Source organism: Musa acuminata, chromosome BXJ2-6 (genome assembly GCF_036884655.1).
Source record: "Musa acuminata AAA Group cultivar baxijiao chromosome BXJ2-6, Cavendish_Baxijiao_AAA, whole genome shotgun sequence".
In the NCBI taxonomy this organism is placed as follows: Eukaryota; Viridiplantae; Streptophyta; class Magnoliopsida; order Zingiberales; family Musaceae; genus Musa; species Musa acuminata.
The window spans coordinates 11,902,689-11,926,798 of record NC_088343.1 but is presented as its reverse complement, the minus strand read 5'-3'; the positions used below and the strand labels follow the sequence as shown (position 1 = coordinate 11,926,798).

The window sequence follows — 24,110 nt, the reverse complement described above, 5'->3', positions numbered from 1 at the left end:
TTTGAAGTATAGGAGTTAACAACATCATTTGATTGTAGCCATCTTTGGCAACCATAATGATTATTATTTGGAACTGACATCAAATTATGAGACAAGTGATTATTCGATCGAGGGGATATACGGCATGATTCCAAAGCAACTACGAGTGATCGGTGCCATCACCATGGACGATGGATGATTGCTCTCGGTGGCCATCGAGATGGCCTTGTTTATCCCCTGTGGGTCTTATTTCGTCGGAGCTTGCTTGGATTCATATTAAAAATAGATAATATTAAAATTTTTTATGAGACTAATATTTTATTATCAATTTTAATTTAAGTATTTTAATTAATAATTTATATCCAATAAAATTAAACAGTTTAATTAGTCTATAAGATCATAACTTTTAGTATCAAAATCGATTTAATTAATATTTGAGTATGATGAGAGGATTTAAATAAAAAATAATTACTTGTAGATAGGTCAGAGGACTCGTCACCGTGTGAAGTCATCATTGGGTTACACCTCAATCATACTAAGATTTAATTCTTAACGAGAATGTCGAGTTTTGAGTAAAGAAGATTATAATATCCAAATTAGTCTTATATTAAAAGTGAGCTCAACTTTAGCTTAAATATTTTAATTAATGATTTAGACTAGATAAAAATTATACCTATCAAACTCGGATCATGATTGAACCACTATATAAGGCAGCAAAAAGAAAAGATATTACAGGCGATATCTTCGTTATCAAGATATAATTATATAAATATATCACTCAGTTTAAAATTAGAATAAATATTTTTTAATGGTTGAAACTAAAAAAATGCATGTTATTAATTTATGAACAAAATTATTTTTTATTTTTATTTTTATTTATATATCTGTTTATTTAATTCTGAAATCTGAGATAAATGAATCGGGCCGTTACAACCCGGCTCGGCCCAGTGACTGTCGCGGCCCGGCGATGTCGGCCGACTCTGCAACCACAGTGGTTTGCCAGCCGACTCTGCAGTGTGCACAGGCCTTCGATTACTAACCAAACACCACGAAAATTGCAAGCTCAAAGTTGCCCGATAGAATACTTCTACACGCATGCAAACCGTTTGCCAGCCAACTCTGCAATGTCTACTGTAACATATTAATCACCAGCCACCACGCCAAGAAAGTTACAATCTATATAGAACCAGAGTACTCGTGATGACTCTGGATTCATGGTGTCGAGCCCCTCTCTGCTCTCTTGAGTTCTGTTCTCGAGATGCTTCCTAGGCTTCAGTGTTCATGCATGAAATCGACTCTGCTGTCCGAACCAACATCGACAGAGCCTTTTCCCTTCACCTCTACACGGAGATAATTCGTCAATATTTTCTTCACACCAAATCCATGGTTATGAGACTTACCGTCGACGAAGACAGGGCTCTCTTCCCTCGTAGAACTAATTAACGGTGCAGGCGAGAAACCTGTCGCGGAATGAGCACTCGCAAATGCAGTGTCTGAAGTAGGCGCCGAGCATGGAAATGATGCTTTCTGGTGGGCGATGACACCGGTTCTGGAATCCAACAGGTGGTCTGAATTCTTGCTGAAGTCGTCTACGTACAGCAGTTCATCGAGGCGAGCAACAATGTTGAATGCAAGGCTCTCCAAAACTCTGGAATAGCTTTCAAGAATGGATTTCCCGAGGTCCTAAAGATTCAACCACATGAAATATCAATGCTTCTGAGGTCGGAATTGAAAGGGGGAGAGTAATTGCAAGGCACACAAACCTTGTTAAACTGGATTTTGCACACATCCAGTGCGGTTTGTGTCAGACCAGGAAACCTCTGCTTCAGGCAGAGCAAGATAGTCTCAGCTCTGTCAGCAAATAATTCTCTTTTTCCTGCAGCATCCACAACCATGTCCTTGACGGCGGCGCTCCAGGATGATTTGGTGGTGGCGATGCCATTCCTGTTGCTTACAGGTCTGGCCACCCTTCTTCGACGCCAAATGTACGTTGATGCCTCGACACGGTTTGCGATTTCTAGAGCTTGGTGTTCGGAGGACAAATCAAGACAGTCGAGAAGACAGTCAGGCGAAAATTGATCCCAAGTAACATAACGATGCATCAAATCACCCAAGCTCGCTCTTGCATTCTGTGAATCAGAACCATGCCATCAATTCAGGGTCTAACATGAGGAGAAGCCAATGAAGAACTTTACTCGATAGAGGAGGAGGAGGAGAGCACACCTTGGGAAGCGTACTAAGGTAAGATTCGGGAACCTCCATTTCTGCCAAAGTATCAGTGTTAATAGCGATTGAAGCCTTCAAAATCTGATTTGCACATTCTCTTTTGTGCTGCAACTGCTTTCTTGTGTTTTCATGAAGACCATCGAGTGGAACATGAGGTACGGGTAGCCACCACTTCTCTTCTTGCCGGAAAAGTGTTCTTCTGAAAGAGGCCGAGCCATCAGAATCTGGTGCCACTATACCTTGATCAACATACCAAAACTCGGGATCATTGAAACTATCTAGTATTTCCTGCAGAAAGCAAAAAATCAGTGAGAGCACCCTCTTGAAGTCTGATATCATTTATACATGTAAGGATTCTCACGAGAAGCATGTTGTCTAATTTTCGCAGTGCTGGCAGATTGATGTACAAATCTGATCTTGGTCTGCAAGTCATGACCTGAATTCAGAGGGCTAACAACATAAGCACTCACAAAAGTTAAATCATCATGCCATCAAGTCCAATGCCAGTGTATTTATTATAAGCTAGATTGTTGAGATTAAAGACGATGGTTTCGGAACAGAGTGTCTGGATTCTTTCTGACGGATGCATTCAAGGTTCGTTCTGGTTATAGCCAAAAGAGCGGAGCAAGAACAGCATGTACCTCGAGCTTGCTCCCGTCAGGAAATGTTTGCCAAGAGGGCATCAGATCCACGATGTGATCACTAACACAAAGAAGCCACTCCATCTCCCTTCGCCACATGGATTTCTTTTCGGGAGGCAGAGGTTCCAACCTCCAGAGTTGCCCAAAGACCGTGGCTGTACAAGAACAAGTTGCATCAGGTGAAGTTCTCTACCAAGAAGAAGCGAAGAAGCTAGAAACCACAGCACGCTTACCGCACAGATTGGTGATGGCATTGGAGATTGCCAGTGCAGTGCATACTCCCTTCCCGCAGCCTGACATGTCTTCTCCCAGCAACAGTTTGGAAAACCTCTCCTTCATCAACTCAATATCTAACCGAATCCCAAAAACAACACCATAAAAATCTGAGACGATGACCGACCGGATAATTAATAGGATTGGGTAAACTAAATACAAAGCTGTAAGCGGATCAGAATGTGCACGAGATAGCAAATAAAATAGCAGCATTAAACATAACTAGTTAGTTGCCTGTTTGCCATATGAAACGTGCAAAGCACCTGAGGCACAACCTCTGAGCTTATCAGCTTTCGCATCATTCGAATCGGTTCTTTCATCATCCGCGTCTGCATCAGAATCCGAGGACTTCCGCGTCGGCCAACTCGATGGCACCGACGGCGGCAGCGATTCCTCAGAGCCGCTCGCGCCTCGTGCGTCCTCGCCTGGCGAGGTCTCAAAGCTTGAACTGCTCACGCAACGCTCGTCTTCCGTCGAGTAACTCAGCATGATCTTGCGCTCTCGGCCAACGTAATCGAGAGGTTGTTCCCTGTCACCGCATTTCTCCACGGAATCCTCCATTGCGAGCCTTTTCCCCAACAATCACGGTGATCTCAGACACACACAAAGCCCACGCTTAATAGTCCTGACACCGAGAGGGCGGTGGTTGGCTAAAGTTGGCCGAGGGGAAGATGTAGTGCTTCCTGGGGTCCTCTCCGCCCGCTTGCTTGCTTGCTGGAGGAGGGACTAGTCTGGCCCCTAAAGAAGGTGACCATTTCTGCAATCGGCAAAAGGAAGAGCAACGAGAGGACGACCGTGGGGACTCCTCGGTGAGGGTTGGTGATGGCCAATGATAACCGTAGCTGGATCTTATACATGAACTCTATCTGGGAGATGGAGAGAGAAGCGCCACGGGCTTTCAAATCTTATTCTCGACGGTCAAATATTGAACGGAAACGGAGACCAAAAGGAGGGGTTCGCGGTAAAGAAACTCCTGTCTTTTGATCACTTGATGCCCGAGATTGTGCGATGATCGAGTCCAATTCAAAGTTGAAACAGGAGAAAGAACATTTGGCTCGTGTTTGATCGAGTCCATTTCAAAACTAAAGTTGGAAACAGAATCTGCCACTGCCAAATGCAATGCCAACTAATGTCGAGCCTCCACGTCATCACATGGATGTACAAAGGAGGGTGAGTCAGTAGCCGCACCAAGGATCGGATCCGATAGAGATCCGAACACATATAATCACAACCACAGCCGTAGCACTACAGCTTATGTGATTATTTATTTTCCTTGTTCGAGCCGTACGTAATGACAGATTTCTCCAAATTGTGGAGATAACATCAATATTCATATGGATCCATGTAATGCACTTGTAACAACAGTATGAACATAAAAAGATTGTACAGTAGTAAATCAAAAGAAAATTAAGAAATTAAGAAAACCATTGGCCAAGTCTAAAGCTTATCTCGAGCACTTCAATTAAACTATTGCAACATTCAACCACCTAAAATGGCATGTCACTATGAACTATGATTTGGTCTTCATAACAAAGAGAAGATTAGAGAACTTGTACGCCAACTAGGTACGGTATATAAATATATATACAAGCAAAACAGTAGTATGTACCAAACCGAGATTGGTACAATGATTACATGGGCATTAACGCCTTAAGTGTGAAGATAGTTAGCAGCCATCATCAACTCCAACGTAATCTCGGGTTCAATGTGAAACTCCGTCTCTTTTCCACTGCCAAGAACAACAACCAAAAATGAGTGGAATTCTTGTTCTTAGAAGTCACCAAAAGAAAAAAAAAAGGATAAAAATGAAATGAGTCCAACATGTCGGGCAAACATAATATCCAAACACATAAACAATACCCAAACATATATAGAATTCTTGATGATACTATCTGATTAGTATTATAACCAAAATATAACACCAGGATCTTTCTCACTTTTTTATAGTGAGATAAATATTCTATTCAAAAATATAATTGTTTACTAGCAGAACTAAAGAATTATTCACAAGGTTTTTAAGAAGATCCAGTTAGCTTTCATTCATGAAATAAGGATTGCATAGAATAGCATAACAGCAAAGTAACAAAAGAGTATCTAAGATTTCAAGATACACCACTAAAGTTTAAGGCTACAACTCAGATGATTTTCTTTAAAAGAAATATTAGTTATTTGGAGTTCCCTAATGTGACAACTGAACTGATTATAACGTATGTCACTATCCCTAAGTTCTGAAATATTGTAATAGGTACTATGGTAGGTTATTTCCATGGGAAAAATAGAAAAAGCTATTCAATGTCACCTTACCTCTTTGTAATCAACAAAAAAGTATTTGTCTAGGAGACTTGGTGATTGGCTTTGTGTTTCATACTGAATATGATAAGTTGAAAGATTAGCCATCTATAAATTGCAGATGACTACTGAATGTTCTCTGACAGAAACAGCACAATATAAGAAAGATGACCATGTTGGACCATCAATTCGTTCACACTGTAAAAGCATCTGAGAGGAAATTAGATCTGTCATGATTCAACATACAGATTATAAAGTATTATGGGATTCTAACAGACTTAAGTTCTTTAATATTACGGAAACTTGGAAAAACATCCAAGAAAAAAACACTTGCTATGGTAACATGAAATAGTATAAGAGAATCCCAAGATATGCATTCATCCATTGGATGGCTGGTAAAAGCGGTTAGCAATGCATTAGAGGCTAACAATAGGACTGGATCTGTTTTCTGCCTAAAAGAAGCTGAAAAAATTTAGCATCTATTTTTTTGTTGTGGAGTGACTGTCAGGATATTGGAAGCTATCTCAAAATCATACAGGAATACAAGAAACACTATGTAACCAAAAGTAAGGGAAAAATTCTAATGCATTGCATGAGGAGATGTTTGTTAGAATTTGCAGTATTATCGCATGGGCTGAGAGGGATAAGAAAGTTTGTAAGCAGCAACAAACTATGAATCAAAAAAATGAGTAGTGAGGTTGGAAAGAGGGAATATTATGTACAATACGCAACAAAAAGCAAAAAATCAAGTTCTAGTTGGACTGGTTCATACTGGCTGGTATATATTGGTCCAGCAAAGGATTGGACCATATAGGTTGATACCCATTGATATATATATATATATATACACACACACACACACACACAATTTCTTCAGTGATCAGATGGTACAGGTTGGAACACTGATATCATACCCATCTGGTTAGTTGCCAAGACCATTATCAAATGGAGATTTAAAACCTTAATGAGATGTGATTTGTTTTTTATTTTCTTTGAGTGTTACCATATGCATGCTTAGTTGTGAATATTCCTGTTCATTAGAATGAAAGCTCACTTGACATGAAAAGAGAAAGGAAAACTATATGACACAAGTAGTTAGGATAATTTCCTTCTGAAATAAGACTCCATTATTACCCATCGGCCCAACAATAGAGAACACGAGTGTAAATAGTTCAAACCAAGTACTCCTCTATCTTTATTACTTTGGTACAAAAATGGCTACAATTTGGATTCGGAAAGGTCACTGATGGTCACCATTCTGTGAATAAACTTAAGAATCCTAGGAACCATATTGGAGGATTAGATGAAAAGGAAATATGACGGAATAAATAGATTGTGCAATGACCAACAACAGTTTCTGTTAATGCACTACCCAAGCATGAAAGTGAAACCACAAACAACAATATGCTGACCGGCTGGTCAAATATAAAATAAATAACAACCTAATACTTAATTGCTCTCACTTGTCACAATAACAAGTGAACCATGGAATGGATGACAAGTAACATGTAAGACATACAGTGTCAATAGAGGGTCCTCAGAGAAGTTGTGAATATGTTCAACACTAGATTCTGATAGTATTTAGATGGAAAAAAATTACAGAGCTACTAATGTGAAAGAAAAAAAAGGTTGTAGTAACTAGCAAGCAGACAAGTCTCCCTCCCTCACTCCTACATTTTTGTTTTACTTGAGGAAGACAGCATTTTGGTCAAATTGAAAGGCCAATCTTAATGCTGTCAGCAATATGGAATTTCATTAGGAACAAAGCAACTGATATCTAAGGTGCATAGAGAACCTGACAAACTATACTTCAATGATTGTGCAATGCCAGAAATAGGCAAATTTTCAATGGAACATATCAACTATAAGCTCGTTACATGAGTCTCTTAATGATTTGTTATCTCATCCTCCATAACCATGGAATCTCTTAAAGTCTTTTATATATAATCAATTATTTGTACCTAATCTTATGTCAAATGACCTAAGATATCAATCAGGAAATGGCATAATATTATGAAAGTCTGCAATATCATGAAAACAAAAGTTAAACCAGGAATCTAAAAAAGATCCTTTCCAATTATACTCAAGGCAAGGAACACACTGTCCTTTTTCTTTTGAAACCATGTATAGTGAATAGGGGTTACATATGAATGGGCAAATCCATAGTATAGCTTGGACGATTAAGGATTCTGCTACATGACTATGGAGAAAACTATCAGATACATGTCCATTAGCTTAGATATCAAGCATCCAAGAAAGATATTTGATTCCACAACAATCAATACACTGTTTCAAAACTGCTGCTTATTGTTTTGGGGAAAAAAAGAGATATCATCAAAAAGCCTATTATTTAAGAACTATTAAGCATATGGCATGGACTAGTGGGTTAGCAACCTAAAGCAGCCATGCATTTAAGACCGCTTTGGCTTGTACTAAATTTCTGAGTAATCTTAAAAGTTAATTGATAAGTGATACCTCATAACGATAATATTTGATGAAGAATCATAGAAGAAGACTAATTCTATGAAATTAGAAGAAGTTATGTCGGCTCACATCAATCAATCGTCAGTGCAATAGGCAAGAAGTAGAAGCAAATCCATGGCGAGCAAATAAGCAATTCGTTATTCTTAATTTAGAAGTAAAATAGATTGGGATCTTGAAACCCTTAAATTTGATGAACTTCGTCGACCCAAAAGAAAAAGGAAAGGAAAAAACAACAACGCGTACTGATAAGAAATCAAAGTGGGAAGGATGGCAACCTGGAGTATTCGAGGGACCAGTAGAAGTATTGGCAGATCTTCTCGAGGATAGGAGTGCTGATCTCCGGAAAGGTCACCTGCCCGTGCTGCGTCTCCGCGAATCCACCTGCGCGCCCACAAATAGACGACAACTTATTTCGCGATCGCTCTCGACATCACCATCAGATAATAGAACGATCGAAAGAGAAGAAGAAAAGGCGGAGGAGGACGAGCGAAGGAAGAAGAAGCGGGAAGGGGAAGGATCAAGACCGACCTGGGGAAGTAAGCATGTTGCGGATGGTCTGGGAGACCATGGCAGCCTTCTTGTCGATGACGAACTCGAAGCCCTCGGCGCTAATCAGCTTCACCGTCTCCTCTTTCCTCGTGTTCTCCTCCCCAGTCTCCATCCTCTCGACGACACCACCAATGTGAACCCCCCTCCCCCCCCGGAGACTTATGTAGAGGGTGTAAACGGATCGGATCTGTTCTATCGGATCCCGGATCCCGGATCCCGCTAGAAACCGGTCTCCAACCCGACGGTCCGACCCACAAGAAAAAGCCCATTTGCGTTAGTTGAGATTAGATCTGATCGTGATTTGAATTTTGCAATGAATCACCAAACTCAAATTGCAATTACATGAATGAGTTATTCACCCAAAAAAATCGACGCTCCCAAATGAGCGAGCGATCATATATACGTGATATCACTATCTTACTAATTAAACGAAAATAATAATAATAATATAAGGCGGTCATGTAACAACGGCTCTTGTGATAGAAGGGAACGGTCAGCGGAGGTATTGGTAGGCTTCGGTCTCAAGTTTTAAGCATGGTGTTGGACCGCGTTAAAGAGAGGTGTATAAATGAATGGCCCTAAAAAAAAGGCGGTTTCGACGTTCAAATGCCCCCCCAATTCCTTGGGTGCCCTGTTATTCCTCCTCTCCGATCTCCTCTCCCCCTCAGAAGCATCGACTTCTCGGCCTTCGTTTGATCGCATCTCGTGTCAGGTCGCTTACTCCTCCCCTTTCTGATCCAATTTTGATCTCTTTGCGCCTTGTGTCTCTATCGATTATGTTGTGGTTTTTGTCTTTTTTTTTCGGGTTTATGGATTGAATTCATGTTATAGAGAGGAGGAGGAGGAGGAGGAGGAGGAGGCGGATTGAGGAAGAGAAATGGCGTACCGGGTGGACAACGAGTACGACTATCTGTTTAAGATCGTGCTGATCGGCGATTCGGGCGTCGGGAAATCCAACATCCTCTCCCGGTTCACGCGCAACGAGTTCTGCTTGGAATCCAAGTCCACCATCGGCGTCGAGTTCGCCACCAGGACCCTTCAGGTGATCAATCGGCGTCCTTCCCACTGCCCCCTAATCCTGCTTGATTCTGCACACCATCTGATCTCTTCTTGGAACTCGGTTCATTCTCAGTTCTGGATTTAGGATTTCTTGATATATTGTGATATATTGCAGAGCTGCATGCATACTAATGTTCTTATAATGTTTACGGAAAGCCTTTCCAGCAAGGGTTCATGACTTACCCTCAACATGCTCAACAAATTGTTCCTACATAATTCACTCACCCTTCAAATCCATTCTGGGCTATATGACTTATGGCAGCCTCTAATGAGCAAGCGAGCTTAAGGGGATTTCTTGGATCTTGTGGTCATACAATGAGGTTATTGCTTAATGGCATTGCGGGCTAGATGAACTATTGCAGCATTTAGTGAGCTAGGAGATATTTATCAGGTCCTGTAGTCATACATGAGGTTTGCCTATAATGAGTTATGGTCATACGTGAGACCAGAGATCACTTCAATAGGCATTATGGAGATTCTTAAGCTAGAATTAACTTTAATTTATGGAGTCTAGTCTAGATTCATAGGATGGAAGGATTGTACGGCGCATGGTGGAAGAACACATGAGATCCTCCATGTGCTTGAGTCGATCTTCTCGGACCTGATCTTGAAACATTATGAATCTTCATAGAATCATGCCTGAGGCAATCCAAAGAGCAGATCAGTAATCATACCAGTCAATTGCAGTCAAAAGTGCTTTCACATATTTGTGAGCTCTATATTTGATGTGGACATTTTGAGTAGAACACCTTCCTGGCCTTCTGTTAGGGTCAAAAGAATAGCTCTGCACTCCTGAGGTCAGGTTAATGCGGCCTCTGTGTTAATGACAATGTTGGATGTAATAATTTGACAAATGCAAGGTAACCCAAAGAAAATCTTTGGTTTAAATTAGTGAACCAGATAGAGGAAAGATTTCTTTCTTTTTTTACTTTTGTTTCAGTGTTGTGGAGTTTCCCTCGAAATTATAGGTTGTCCTTGAAAGAAGATGAGGTGTTGTCCTTAGCTGAGCTAAGCTAAGTTTATTGTGAGGGGTGTTTCATTGTTGTTGCCTGATTACTTATATCGTTCAGTTCTTGTTCTGAACACCCATAGGAGTTTCTGACATTGCTGCTGGTTTACCTATGCATGGGTTTTACCTTTTTCTCTGGGATTTCATCTTGTGGATTGATGAGTGCGAAAATTAAGATGTTCTTGGCTTCTTCATACAGAGGTTGACATCGTCAGTACATATTGAAAGCCTTCTCTTTAGTAGTTTCAATTCATGTTGAAAAGCCTCGCTCTTCAGATGTGATCACTGAGTCAACGTTTGCATGAGGCATGCTCACTTTTTTATGAAGCAATTCTTTGATTGCACAAACACAGATAGAGGGGAAGACAATCAAGGCACAGATATGGGACACGGCCGGCCAGGAGAGGTACCGTGCCATTACCAGCGCTTACTACAGGGGTGCAGTGGGAGCGCTCCTCGTCTACGACATAACAAAGAAGCAAACTTTTGAAAACGTCCAAAGGTGGCTTCGTGAGCTCAGGGACCATGCGGACTCCAACATTGTGATATTGATGGTCGGTAACAAGGCAGACTTGAGGCATCTGAGAGCAGTTTCAGAGGATGAAGCCCAGACGTTAGCTGAGAAGGAAGAGCTGTCTTTTATGGAAACATCGGCCTTGGAAGCACTCAACATAGATAAGGCATTTCAGACCATTCTAACGGACATTTACAACATAATTAGCCGGAAGGCTCTCGCCGCACAGGAGGCAGCAGGAACAGTTCCCTCCCAGGGGATGACGATTAATGTGTCTGATTCCGCTGGAGGTTTTGCAAAGAGAGGTTGCTGTTCTTCCTAGGTGATTCCCTTCTGCTTGATTACATGGTGCGACACGAGAAAGGTGGATTAGGCTCAAGGGGCTAACAATTTTGGGAGGCTACGAGATGTAGAGTTCCTTTCCCCGGAGGCAATTCCTGAACCATGTAACTGTTGATTTCTTGTTATGATTTGAATGTTGACATTGAAGCATGATTTCATAGCATTATGGCAGTGGAATTCCGTGTGTAGCTTTTTACGGTTGGTGTTGTGGAGTCTCGTTGCAGTTAAACTCATTTCTCCTGAGACGTTGCTCAGTTCTCTTATTTGGAATAATGTCACAAGGTACTTTAATTTCTTTTCAAAGTCGAACAATTACTGAATTATTTAAGACGTTTTATATAAGACCCAAAAATACTAAAGTAAATACTATAATTACCTAAAGTATTTTTTTATAAAATATTTTATCTTTAACCAATAGTTTTGACACGTAGAAAATCTCATGACATGTCGCACCCTAACAAGTCGATATGTCGATCAATCGATTCCTTCATGTCAACATTGACTCGATATGATTGTAATATTGTGATGTTCTTGCTAACTTAGCTGACATAGATAATGATGATTTATTATAAAGTTTTGAGCTTGAATCTTCATCACTTATCAAAATAAAATTTGGTGGTTCGATGCACTCCTCCGTGATTCAGTGATAATTGATGATTCTACGTGGCTATCTAATTGATTAATCTCTCTCCTACTTAGCTCCAATCATTATCCAAACTCATTATAAAATAGCTCCATAGGTGATATTTCCATCTCTCTCCATCTAGTTTGCTTACTATGCTTCACCACTTTTCGAATTGTTCATTAATAATCATCAAATTAGTTCCAAACTCTTGATACATTAGACAACCAAAATCTACTGTAATAAATTATAAATACAATCAAGTATTTTTATCTACTAAGTTATTTAATACCTTTAATTTTTTGGATAAAAATATAAAATTTTAAATGAATGTAAGATTTAATCTTAGAACTTTATTAACAAAATGGGTAAACAAATTTATTTTTACTTAATCAGCATATATACGACGACTTTTTGGTCGCACACAATTGCAGTCGGTAGCTTATAATGATTTCCTGGTTTATCATTTTTAACATGTTCACTAATTTAAAGGAATTAGCGAATATATTCGTAATTAAGACAGAACATGAACTACATACGTTCTAATTACGTCTTCTCTTTGTGTTATAAATCTTGCGATTAGGTATATTTTGGGTCTAAGACACATCACAATCGATGCCATGCTGCGCTACAACCGAATCAGCAAGGAGAGCACTCACACGCATCAAGTCAAAATCCGTACTGAGACGTTGTTTGGCATATACCGAGACAGCGTCGTCTGGCGTTGTTTCACGTGTCCCGGGACGACAGCCGCAGAGTACTATCTCATCCCTCAAGGATCAATCGTTACGCCAAGCCCGCATGCGACTAACCCTCGTACAATAGTATAAAACTCATGGCCGACATCGTGCCAAGAAAAAAGAGGGAAAAAAAAAGAGAAGAGAACTAATTACTGACTTGCTATCGACGAGGCCAAAGTCGGAATCACCCGACAAAGGTTATTTTTGTAGGCAAACGATCACCCTCGAGCCACGAGCGTCTTAATCCGGGAATCACTATCCAGTGTACAAAGATGTCCAGTGTACAAAGATGAGCTGGTAACCATCGTTTCGACGAGATACGGCTTAGCATAGACGATGCCCGAATCGAGAAACACTAATCAACCCCCCATCACGAGGACCTGACCGACCTTGACATCCAGCTTAATCGATCAAAAACTTCCGACATCGATCCGTCGACCGGGCCGGTCATCAGCCCCGGTACATCTGTTGACCAACACATGTGACATGAGCGACTGTATCAAAAGCGACCCAAAACTTAGCGGCTATTTCTCAAAAATAAATGTATCGTTCGAGAAATTGGCCTATAAATAATATATTAGTATCGTTTAAGTAACACTAAACATCCGCTGCTCGGTGGGTTTCTTTAGCTTTGGTCGATTCCTGATGACGGCCATGGCGAGGTTCGTGGCGAAAACTCTTCCCCTTGCCTCCCGATGCGCCAGTCGTCGTCCGCGGCCTCTCGCCGGCGCTTCCTCATGGCGCCGGACGGCGCGGCCTCCGAGCCCTCCCCCCACTCCTTCTCCCCTTTCACATTCGGTTCCCCTCCCTGCCTTCTTCTCTAATGTTTCCGCCAGGGGATTTCGGTCCCTTTCCGACAGTTCGTGCTCTTTGGTGCCGGCCTTTACCCGGGGTTATAGGAACGTTAGGCGGAGGGGCCGGCTGCCGAAGAAGAAGCCGTTGGAACTCGACGTCAGGATTTGCATCGAAGAGGAATTACCCGATGATCCTCAGATTTTGGTAATGTTCGGGTTTCTTAGTTCTTTTAGCTTTCAAGTTTATGCCGTGTTTAGGGGATAGTTTGCATCTTTTGCTTAAACGGATTGCAAGTTTGCCCTTATTTCATTGTTAGTGACAGTGGAGAAGAAAGGGAGTGATATATAGACAATACGATTATAGGAGGGTGAATGCTACGACAATCTTTATAGCGTCTCTGACAACCCTGACCGTAGTCCGTTGGCTGTTCTCGATAATCTTCATAGCGTCTCTGATAATCCTGGTCATAGACTGCTAATTGTTCTTAAAGAATTATTACCAAAGAATATTACCTTGTTTCCTTGGTATCAACAGGGTAGTTACATAAACCATGTCTGTGGTGAATGACGGTGATAAGTGCATAATAAGTCGTATCCATCGATCGACAAAGTTCAATTATAGAAAACATTTTCATAGATCTCCTAAGGTGTCACTCACATGGCCATAGTTTTGGAGAAATTTAGGCACCTGCAATAAAAAAGGTCTATGATAGGTCCTTGGACAATCCAACCAGCTTAAAGGAGAACTTGTTTGCTTTCTAGTATCCTGGCAAAACAAATTCTCTTATATGTAGCTTCACGCAATTCACCATCCACCATGAAACTATAAAAGGACTTGTCCTTAAAGCATCTATTAATGCTGATATCTAAATCATTTATTTGTTACAACAGTCAAAACATTTATATGTTGTTCCAGCGATTTGGTTTCAATTTTCAAGTTTTGACGGCAAGGAGCACCTAAGGGTCCCTCTTGTGGCTTCTTATAGACTGTTTGACATGTGAAATGAATTGTTATGACCATATGACAAACTCTATGCCTTTCTTTTCGTTTTCTATCTGATCATTGTTGTTGATAATACTTTCAACTTTGGTTTTGTTGACCCGTGAATTTTGGGGCATGAAATATGGTAGTAGGTTACAGGGAACTTTGTATGCATGTACTTTTCATTTTGTCATTTTAATTTGCTTACATCAGAAAAGGATGCTGTGCATAACATCATTTCTAAGAGTTAATGCACAATCTTGACATTTTTATTAGATGATTTGGAGGAAACATAAGTAAAGAATCTTTAATGGATTTGTTAAATGTCAGGTCTACTTTTTCCATGGTCATCCATCTTCACAGTATCCTTTTTTTCAATTGTGGATGACACCCCTGTAATGCTATCACAGAGTAAGATAATCAAGTGGAATATTTAAGTCTTTATCAATTTATATTGTCCTTGTTTAGTGTTTGTCATATATTCTGCAATTGGAGGACCAAGAAAAACAATGATCAGCTAGACTATTTGATGATCATATCCTTTTAATGTGGATATTTTTATTTGTCTGTGAATTAAATTATATATATATTTTTTGGTTTTTCCTGTGATGCAGTTCATGCTATTTTCCAGGTGGACTATGCACGATCTATCTCATATACTGATGAAAATCTATTTTCTGTATGCAGAGCATTGCAGAGACACTTCGGTCTGACGTTCCTGTTGCACTGAAAGTTGCACTTGACGGTTTATTAGCTTCGAAATATAATACAAGAGATACTTCTATAGATGATGTTAACAAGTATGAAAAAGTTGAGTTATCAGTATTACTTTGTGATGATGGTTTTATCCAGAAATTAAATAAGTATTGGCGGGATGTGGACCAGACCACTGATGTTTTGTCCATGTCACAACATATCCCTGAACTAGGCCATCCCATTGTGAGACACCATCATATTTCTTGCTGTTTCTACTGGTTATGAATTTTTCTTGATTGTTTAACTGTGCTGTTTCAGCTTTTATTAGGTGACATAGTAATTTCTGTGGAAACAGCTTCCAGGCAAGCACAGGAAAGAGGCTATACACCTCTTGATGAAATTCGGGTCCTCATGGTTGGTTTGCTATTTTTTACTTCTTTCCATTCTGGGTTTTTATGCTTGTTATAGCTGATATTGCATGGTTTAACCACATGAATTTTTCTTTTTTGAAGAGTACTGTTCGAATCTTCAATTGCCTTTTTTCCCCCTTTTGCCTTTTATGTTTTCTGTTCATGACCAAAAAGTATCTATATATCTTTAGCACATCTGTTTGGCCTCTCAGCACCATAGTCATAATTTGTGCATTACCATCTGAATTTTCATCTCTTGCATGCTCATATATTACAGATAAGTAATTTTACCTTCATCCGTTGTATTGACTACATTTTTTGGATAGGTTCATGGTTTGCTGCATCTTTTGGGCTTTGATCATGAGATCAGTCATGAAGCTGAAGCTGAAATGGAGAAGGAAGAAGAGCTAATTCTTAGGAATCTTGGATGGAAAGGAAAAGGTCTAATTAAGAGTACAAATAATTCCAGAATTGCTGAAAGTCATTCAACAAGCAGCCCAAATGGTATGTAGTTTATGTTCTATAATCTTGATTTTTACCAAATGAACATGCTCTAATTGCACTGTTGTGTTACACATCTGTGCAAGAAATTATGAAGTACCAATGCAAGTATAGATCTTTGCAGAACTTGTGAAAAATGTGAAAATGGAAGGCCATTCAGGATTATATGAAGCAAAATTGAGTTATATGTTCTGTGATGTGGATGGTATGAACATGGCTTTCAGCACATTTTTTGTCTTTTCCTGTTTTTTTTCTTGCTTTTGTGCGTGTGCCTTCAGTTTTTGTAACAAGTTCCTATGACAAAAGATACACTTTTCAATGGTAAAAGTCAAATCAATACAAGAATGGCAGAGGCTATGAGAGAGGCACTCTCAAGGGGAGCAAAAGTAGTCATCGTTACTAGAATGGTTGGATTCTAACTCCATGTTTCATTTTTGGTTCTGGGGCCTTCATGTTAGAGACAAGTACTTGCTAGCAAGCTCTACACTGTTTAAAGCTTAATTTCAGTTCTACTGACTAGTGCTTACCTGTGGAAAATTAACTGTTCAATCCATTGCTCTAAGTACTATTTTTTTGTTGTAAAGCCACTAATTCGATTATGACTTCTGAATTGCTTCATATATATCTTTTTATTAATTCTGAACAATTTGATTTGGTGAAAGCAAATGACTTAGAGGGTGAACCTTGGCACTATGTTTGAGGTCTTTGTGGTTTGTGTCTACTTTTCATGTCTTGGAAACAGCCTTAAAGCTGTTGGTAGCGCCATGGTCAAAGTGTTTGTAACTCAGATGTCAATCATTTGTGTCTTGAAAACAGCCTTTCTGCTCTTTTGATAAGGTTGCATACAACGACATTCCATGACCTTGCATAGGACCATGACCTTGCATACGACGATCCTCATTTTCGTTATTGCTGTCTGTTACTGTTTTATTGTTTTTAAGTGATTCTAATTGCACTGTTTGTGTGCTGTATACAAAGCAGACCCGGTCAGCAGTAATAAGAGCTTCAAGTTTGGCTAATTTGGCAGGGAAAGATGGTATTGTATCAGAAGCATCACCTGGCATTTTTCTACAGGTTTCTTGTCTTTTCTACTGTGAATCACATAATGATTTCAGACCTACTGATTAGACTGTAACAGAACTATCATGTTTTGCCAATCCCCTGAACTTTTTTTTCTGTCAAAGGTTTTATGAATCACATAATGATTTCAGACCTATTGATTAGACTGTAATAGAACTATCATGTTTTGCCAATCCCCTGAACTTTTTTTCTGTCAAAGGTTTTATGATACCAGTTCAAATTTAATGCTCATGATGGTTTTTTAATTGGATTTAAAAGTGCTTTCCAAGACTTACCATAATAGTGTTACAAACATGTATTTAGATCTTCATTAGCTCTTAATTATGGTTTCAATTTCAAAAGATGTCATTAGAAATATGTATATCACTACTCTTTCTCATTGTGGTCATGTGGATAATAGCTCGCTTATACTATATTGTGAGATCTCCATTATCTCACATCGAAAGATATGGGAAAATGGACTTGTACATATGAATTTGAGGGCTAGTACTTTCGGGTCATGCTAAACCCTGTCATGCAAAAGGAGAAGGTTAGCAGTCCAGCGGCAAATAAGCCTATTCAAGATAATTGTGATGTTACTAGGAAAATCAAATCAAATTTGGAATTTCTATGTTAACATAAGATGGAGATTCAATGAGGGCAGCTAAACCCTGTCTGTTCTAGGATTTGGGCACTGGAGAAGGCCTACTGGCCCCTAACAAGGGTGACCAACTGCTAAAGCTGACCCCATCCCCGTCCCTATTGGGCACTGACAAAGGAATTGGTTGGCCAGCCTTCACACTGAGCACAGCTTGCAGCAGGTTATGGAATGGGATATTGACTCATTACAGTGTGCATTAATAGAAGAAAGCTCTACGAGATTGTAGAGATTTACTTGTAGTTGGTGTAGATGGCACCGGTAAGCTCTAAATATAGAGAGGATGTTTTTATGACTTGAATCCTGGTCTGCTAGGTCACAGAGGAACAACCTTACCATTGGACCAAGCATGGTCTCCCACCCTCTCCATTGATCAAATATATAAGCTCCTAAATTTGTTTTGGCGAACATCTTGCTTTTAATGTCTTTGTAGATGTTATGCACACTTTTTATCATCCATATTTACTAGGATCACATTTGTTTTAAGTCCCATCATGATATTCTGATTCTCTCTCTCCAAAAATTATTTAGCTACAATATTTGCCTTATGAAGTCAACCTGATGTGCTTCGCTTTCTTTTTTGTCATACTTGTCTTGAATTTCAGGGTTCTATTGTATATGGGAGACGAGGTCAAGAGATTTACAGAGCAAGTGTAGATAAGAATCTTTGTAGAGAGGTAACTATTTATTAATTTATATTTAAATTGTTTAAAAGGCACAAATATATGCTAATAGGTATTTGTGTCTTTTATTACTTTGTTGACTTGCATCTTCTTTAGTATGTGTTCCTTCACATGTTTCCATGTCAAAATATATATCATTCAATAATATGAATAAGTGCCTCTCACCAATTTACATGTCATACAAGGAAATTTATTTGAAGGAATATAGAATAAACCTGCTTGAACTTGACTACGTTTGCTTATGATGATTCTTTTTATTTTTGTCATCTCACTCTTTGGTTCTTGGTCATTTATTCCATTGAAGCAGCTTAGAGTTTGACACTTGAATATTTTTATTGGTGGATACATTTTGCCTTACTGTAGGAAATTCATATCAGGCTTAGTTTTGTTTCATCTACTGTATGTTGATGACTATTTGCTTTTTAACTGCAGGCTTTTCTTTACTCTTTGGAACATGAGGTTCCTCTTGTAGCATTTTGTGAGGATCAGTGTTTCACACTATTTGAACATCTGTTGATTGATTTACTTCATACTGTGCATCATGAACCAAAGGTACTGATACAATATGGTTGTTTGCTATGTTATGGTTGTAGATGATTGCTATTAGTTGCATAATAAACGAAATTTCTTGACAGGCAGAGATCATGCCTTCGGTTGAGCACCTTTTAGCAGTTTCTGATGTACAGGTATGCACCTGCTCCAACTTGTAGAGTTATAAGCAACCAATAAAAGATTCTAGACAAGCACACACTTATGGATACAGACAGATATTTTTGAGCACATAAGCTTCTGGATATGTTGTGTTATGCATGTGTATTTAGTAAAGTTACATTGCTCTCACCAATACTAAACCCTTTTTCCTTTTGATGCATTTATTGCTTCTGATTTCATAGCATACATGCATCAATTTTTGTAATGTAGTGATAATTGCATTAGTAGAAAGTATAGATGTATTATATTTCTTAACATAACTGCTTGTGTTCATAATGATGTGATTGTTATACGAGTGAAAGGATAGTTGGTAGTGTAATTATAAGGCCAATGAATTCTCAGTCACCGATGTACTTCACTAAAGTCTAATTCTGAGTTCTTTACGTGTTTGTACTTGTAATGCTTAAAAAAGAAATGTACCCCATGCGGGGTCTGGAGAGGGCCAATGAGAGGATCAATGTAAATATCTACTAAACATTTAATGTTTGTTGATGACATGGTCTTAAATTCTTAGTTGGGAGTAGAGTCGAGAGTCGAGACAACCTAGACCAAAGTTATGGAAACAAATTTTAGAAGCTAAGGGCTATAATTATTTATGGTTTGACAGAATATAACACAGTTAAAAGAAGCATGTGTACAGTTTTAATCCATAAACAACAAAATTGAAATGCTATTATTTGGACTATTATCTAATGAGGATGTAAAACAGGAGAAGATCTGGCTATAGAATTTTATGAAGTATTAAGTTTTTTTATAGTTTTGAGACTTGGACTATTAATTAACGAGGAGATTACTTCAAAAAGAAATTGTAATTTGATGGTTAAAATGGACATGCATCTGAATTATGTGCAATTATTGCATGTCTACTAGATTTTTTAAAAAGAAAACAATTATATCACTAGGTGTGTTCTATGGGTCAGAAACAGGAGCAGTTATGAAACCAAACTTTTGATGACATTGTAGCAAATATGAGTATTTTAAGATGAGAAGTGTTTGGATCGATAGAAAAGATTACCGTTCGTGATGGGAAGTTTAAAGTTGATTAGACATGTCAAAAGAAAATCTATAAATGCATAGTTGAGGAGCAAAATCAACTAAGATCAGAGGTGTCTAGATAGGTAAAAAAGTCCAAAGAAGACTGCTAAAAGAACAAAAAAGAAAGGATATGATGGGCCTTCTGATCATCAAGTGACATTATCCAAAACATAATTTTAGCATGTGGATGAGGATTTGTGTAGCCAGTGCCAAACAATCAAGAAAATGGCATATATAATATAACATTTTTTTCTGATTAATCAGTCTCATTAATCTAGATTGTATTTTATAACTGAGAACTTTGAATTAGGTGATGGCTCCCAATGTTATGTACAGTAATACTTTCCCATGATTGACCAATGTTCTCACCATCTAATTTGACGTTTCCATTTTTTCTCATTGTCTAAAACCAGTCAAAAAAGATTTCAAGTCTCCTTTATTTCATCCTTTTTTTGTCAGCCAGTCACAATGTCATATTTTTTAGATTCTATGGTCCAATTGTTAACACAGAATTGCAATAGTAATTGACCTACAGTGCCTTAGCTTGCTCTTTATTTACCTTCAATCATCTGTGATAGAATCCAAGCAAGAAATTTAAAATGGTCATTCGGTGTAATGTCTTGTTTGAAATGTAGGTGCAAGTTTCTAAATGAGCAAATTTCGATTTAGGCACTTAGGGTTTTCTTAAGGCAATCATGACTAAGCTGTCATTGTTTAGGGTGAATCCAGGAAGCATATACCATGGGCAGGTTCACACTTCTGATCACTAAGGTAAAATATATGAATCTCATTTTGAATGTGCAGAAGTTGCTTTTTCTTGGAACTGCTGAAGTGATCTCTACGCTAAGGCCATATTGGTTGGAGGCAACACGAGGGATTGCAGATATCGTTCAGGCAACGCCAGATATGCTTGAAATTGTTCCATGCGGAGCTGCAAAAGGCAGTGGCATAAAGTTGCTCTTGGATCACCTTGGAATTGCTGCAGATGAGGTATGAAATGAGATACTAGTTTGAATATCCCTTTTAAAGATTATCGAATAAAAACTGCTTATTTGGCATCATTATCATTATTAAGGTTAGCGTCAATGTGTTACAAAGTGCCCATTTCACAAGCATTAGGGTATTGCTAATATCTATAAACGCTCTAATGAGCCATTCAATATCTGCTTGGGTTAAGCATGTCCAAACATCCTGAAATAGTGCAATATTTGGTTACTCATGGAATACTTTTATCATCTTTGCTGCATGTGCAAGTTATTGTAGCAAAAGCTGGAAAAGAGTTTGATGCTTCTGAGCACCCTCGATACGGTTAAATAAATCATGCTGAATTTAGCTGTATATCTAAAAATTAATGTTGTCATCTTTCCCTCTGACATGATAAAGATCATCTTGGAACAGATTATGCCACACTTTGAAGGTGAAGGTGAGAGTGAATAAGTTGGAGACGCAGGCATCATCAGGCGTCGAACCAGGCAAATGTCTAAACTGCAGTTTTGATTATTAGAGTTGCACCAAGTACACTGTAGATGTTTTCGGCACAAATCCTAGCAAAAATGTTGCCATTCATGCTCTTCCATTTCCTTGGCGCACACAACTACAGTCCTACCTACTCAAAAGAGGAAATCATTTCTTTCATGGAACAAAGAGCAGAGGACAATCCTTTTGCTTTTTGAACACTACCTATGCAGTAGTTTGATGAGGTGAATCAAATTAAGACGCAACGCGGTTTCAGTGGCTAGAAAAAGATTCGTATGGTAGGACTTAAAATGGTTGGGATATTAGTGCATCTTATTGGTATCACTCTCATTTAACTTAATGTTGTAAATTCTATCGAAGTTGGAAAAGGATTGTAGTACCCCTTTGATGTCAGTACACTTCCATGTTGTCTTGTTATAGTAGAGCCAACTGCTCCTTGCTTTCCTCCCACTGACACAAGACATCATTCGTCCGGTGCACTTTCGCCGGAGGTAAATCTAGCGGCTTCCTGCTCCGCAAAGGACTACTTCTGTTCCTTCTCGCCGGTAAAGAGGGACATGAACCCCTGGAAGCCCTCCTTGATGTTGTTTTCTTATAGAGCCTCGGTGTTGCACCGAGTCCGCCGATGCCGTGGCATACCTTCATCTTCTTCCTGTTGGGGTTCTCTTCCTTTGCAAGATCCTCCATGCATCTAACATCTGATAGGGATCGAAATGACTGGGACTTCCCCTGATAGTACTTGGAGAGCCCTCTTCTGCAGGTTTCAACGATTTAACCTTCATCAACGGCCATGCAATAATATAAGGGACAAAAAAACAAAAATTTTCTTGCAGAAACCAAATTTCAAATGGGAAATTTTGATGATAGAAGACAGAAGAGAATAGCTGATCGATTTCCAACATAGAAAGCTTAGTGTAAGGGAGAAGTCGGTGCTCACTTGATTGGGAGTTGGGCCATGAGCGACGACAAGTCGAAAAGAGATCCATTCGAATCTGGCTGCGATGCGGTCGACGACGAGCGAGGAGACGAGGAAGTTGCATCGTCCGTAAGCTCCGAAGAAGACCAGGAGAGCTTCGAATCACCAGACTCGCCATGGGACGACGAAGATTCACAAAGATCACCTTCACCCATATCCGCTGATGTGCAACGCTTTGAGGTTAGATTGCAAACATATATACCGCAAGGCAGGCATCGAGGGAGCGGTCCATGTTCTTTCTTATATCGCCTCGCCTCGCCTCGCCTTCGCCTTTATGAGGAGGATTAGGATAACTTGTCTCCGCGGACGCTAACACGAAGGGGATTAGGAGGAGTTTGTGGATAGGATAAGGAGGAATATGGATAAAGACGACGTCGTCCTTTCATATCCATAATTCTATATTGCCACGTTCCATGTTTCTCCCTATTCGATGACCTCCCGAACATGGTCACGATTTCTTAGACGCTCAAATGTCACGTCCAACGAGCTTTTGATGAGCCACCACGTTATTGAATTGCTAATTTGAGGAGTTCAATCCAAATGCTCAGCCGCCGAGATAGGATCCGAGGTTAGGCAGCGTAGCGCAATGGTCGGTTCTAAGTCGTATCAAAGCTACTCATTAAAGAATTGGATAAGACCAAAATAATAATAACAATAATAATAATAAACTGGCCAAAGGCATTGACAGTTTAATAGCTATTATTTTTATGACAGTTTTAATTGCTGACTTAAGTTTTATATTTCTTCAGTACATGTTTTTGTTCTATTCCTTATAATACTTCTTGACGATAATTATGATGTTTCGATTTTTATATATGAGTAGAGTGTCGTGTCAATTTGACTTACTTATAATATTTTTAATTAGACTCGATATGTTTACGACGTTATAATCCTATTCAAAAATAAAATTTATTGATAGATCGAATCGATTCGTATCGATCCATGAGTGTTACGAGATATTACTCGAGTTGTATTACGAAAGAATATTTTAGGAATTATGATAAATAAAAAAAGGTCTTTGGAAAATATAAAACTTCCATTTGTCTTTGACAATTACAACTCATTTATTATATTTTCCGTCTCTCTCTCTCTCTCTCTTCAAACCATATGTCATTGAATTGGGCCATAAAATAAACGAGCAGAGAGTAGAATGGGGAGAAGACATGAGATAAAATAGAACGGTTGACCATTCCAAATGGGAGCTTTCTTCTTTGTTTGGATGGCAACTCCACCGCATGTAGGCAGCCGAACCTTATCCTCTTTCTCGGGCATTCATGGCTTCACGTTTGTGAGTTTGCCATCAAAATCATAGCTCTGATTCTTTCTTATTAGGAACAAAACAATTCTCATGCTGTTCAACTTTGTCGAGAATAATACGACCATAAACAATTGGAAAAAGAAC

General features: G+C 39.1%; 4 protein-coding genes and 1 long non-coding RNA gene across 7 annotated transcripts; 2 read left to right on the top strand and 3 right to left on the bottom strand.

Annotated features, from left to right (window-relative positions):
* Window positions 1-907: 907 nt before the first annotated feature.
* LOC135614873 (rop guanine nucleotide exchange factor 7-like) lies at window positions 908-4,106 on the bottom strand. Of its 2 annotated transcripts, XM_065112705.1 has the most exons (7): window positions 3,383-4,105; window positions 3,080-3,196; window positions 2,847-3,001; window positions 2,567-2,641; window positions 2,203-2,493; window positions 1,743-2,108; window positions 908-1,662 (listed from the first exon to the last, which is right to left on the bottom strand). In XM_065112705.1, exons 1-7 carry the CDS (start codon window positions 3,678-3,680, stop codon window positions 1,252-1,254), a joined length of 1,713 nt encoding a protein of 570 aa, XP_064968777.1. In that variant the 5' UTR covers window positions 3,681-4,105; the 3' UTR covers window positions 908-1,251. The 2 variants fall into 2 exon arrangements, with proteins under 2 accessions (XP_064968777.1, XP_064968778.1); XM_065112706.1 differs by lacking the exon at window positions 2,567-2,641 and having other exon boundaries at window positions 3,383-4,106.
* A 440-nt stretch (window positions 4,107-4,546) lies between these two features.
* LOC103987850 (uncharacterized) lies at window positions 4,547-8,569 on the bottom strand. The gene is made up of 3 exons (XM_009406281.3): window positions 8,421-8,569; window positions 8,168-8,273; window positions 4,547-4,848 (listed from the first exon to the last, which is right to left on the bottom strand). Exons 1-3 carry the CDS (start codon window positions 8,551-8,553, stop codon window positions 4,770-4,772), a joined length of 318 nt encoding a protein of 105 aa, XP_009404556.1. The 5' UTR covers window positions 8,554-8,569; the 3' UTR covers window positions 4,547-4,769.
* A 441-nt stretch (window positions 8,570-9,010) lies between these two features.
* Window positions 9,011-11,561, top strand: LOC103987849 (ras-related protein Rab2BV-like). The gene is made up of 3 exons (XM_018827454.2): window positions 9,011-9,153; window positions 9,273-9,483; window positions 10,863-11,561. The coding sequence occupies exons 2-3, from the start codon at window positions 9,319-9,321 to the stop codon at window positions 11,343-11,345; spliced, it is 648 nt and encodes a 215-aa protein (XP_018682999.1). The 5' UTR covers window positions 9,011-9,153; window positions 9,273-9,318; the 3' UTR covers window positions 11,346-11,561.
* Window positions 11,562-13,329: 1,768 nt separating this feature from the next.
* Window positions 13,330-22,149, top strand: LOC135614871 (endoribonuclease YBEY, chloroplastic-like). 2 transcript variants are annotated; one of them, XM_065112702.1, is made up of 12 exons: window positions 13,330-13,726; window positions 15,191-15,442; window positions 15,518-15,613; window positions 15,936-16,113; window positions 16,235-16,315; window positions 16,417-16,517; window positions 17,092-17,184; window positions 18,433-18,504; window positions 18,943-19,062; window positions 19,146-19,196; window positions 21,061-21,246; window positions 21,655-22,149. In XM_065112702.1, exons 1-12 carry the CDS (start codon window positions 13,373-13,375, stop codon window positions 21,691-21,693), a joined length of 1,623 nt encoding a protein of 540 aa, XP_064968774.1. In that variant the 5' UTR covers window positions 13,330-13,372; the 3' UTR covers window positions 21,694-22,149. The 2 variants fall into 2 exon arrangements, with proteins under 2 accessions (XP_064968774.1, XP_064968775.1); XM_065112703.1 differs by lacking the exon at window positions 21,655-22,149 and having other exon boundaries at window positions 20,975-21,203.
* Window positions 21,734-23,109, bottom strand: LOC135614872 (uncharacterized). Its single transcript, XR_010487763.1, has 2 exons — window positions 22,670-23,109; window positions 21,734-22,486 (listed from the first exon to the last, which is right to left on the bottom strand). It is a non-coding gene; the product is annotated as an uncharacterized LOC135614872 (long non-coding RNA).
* Between the last annotated feature and the right edge of the window lie 1,001 nt (window positions 23,110-24,110).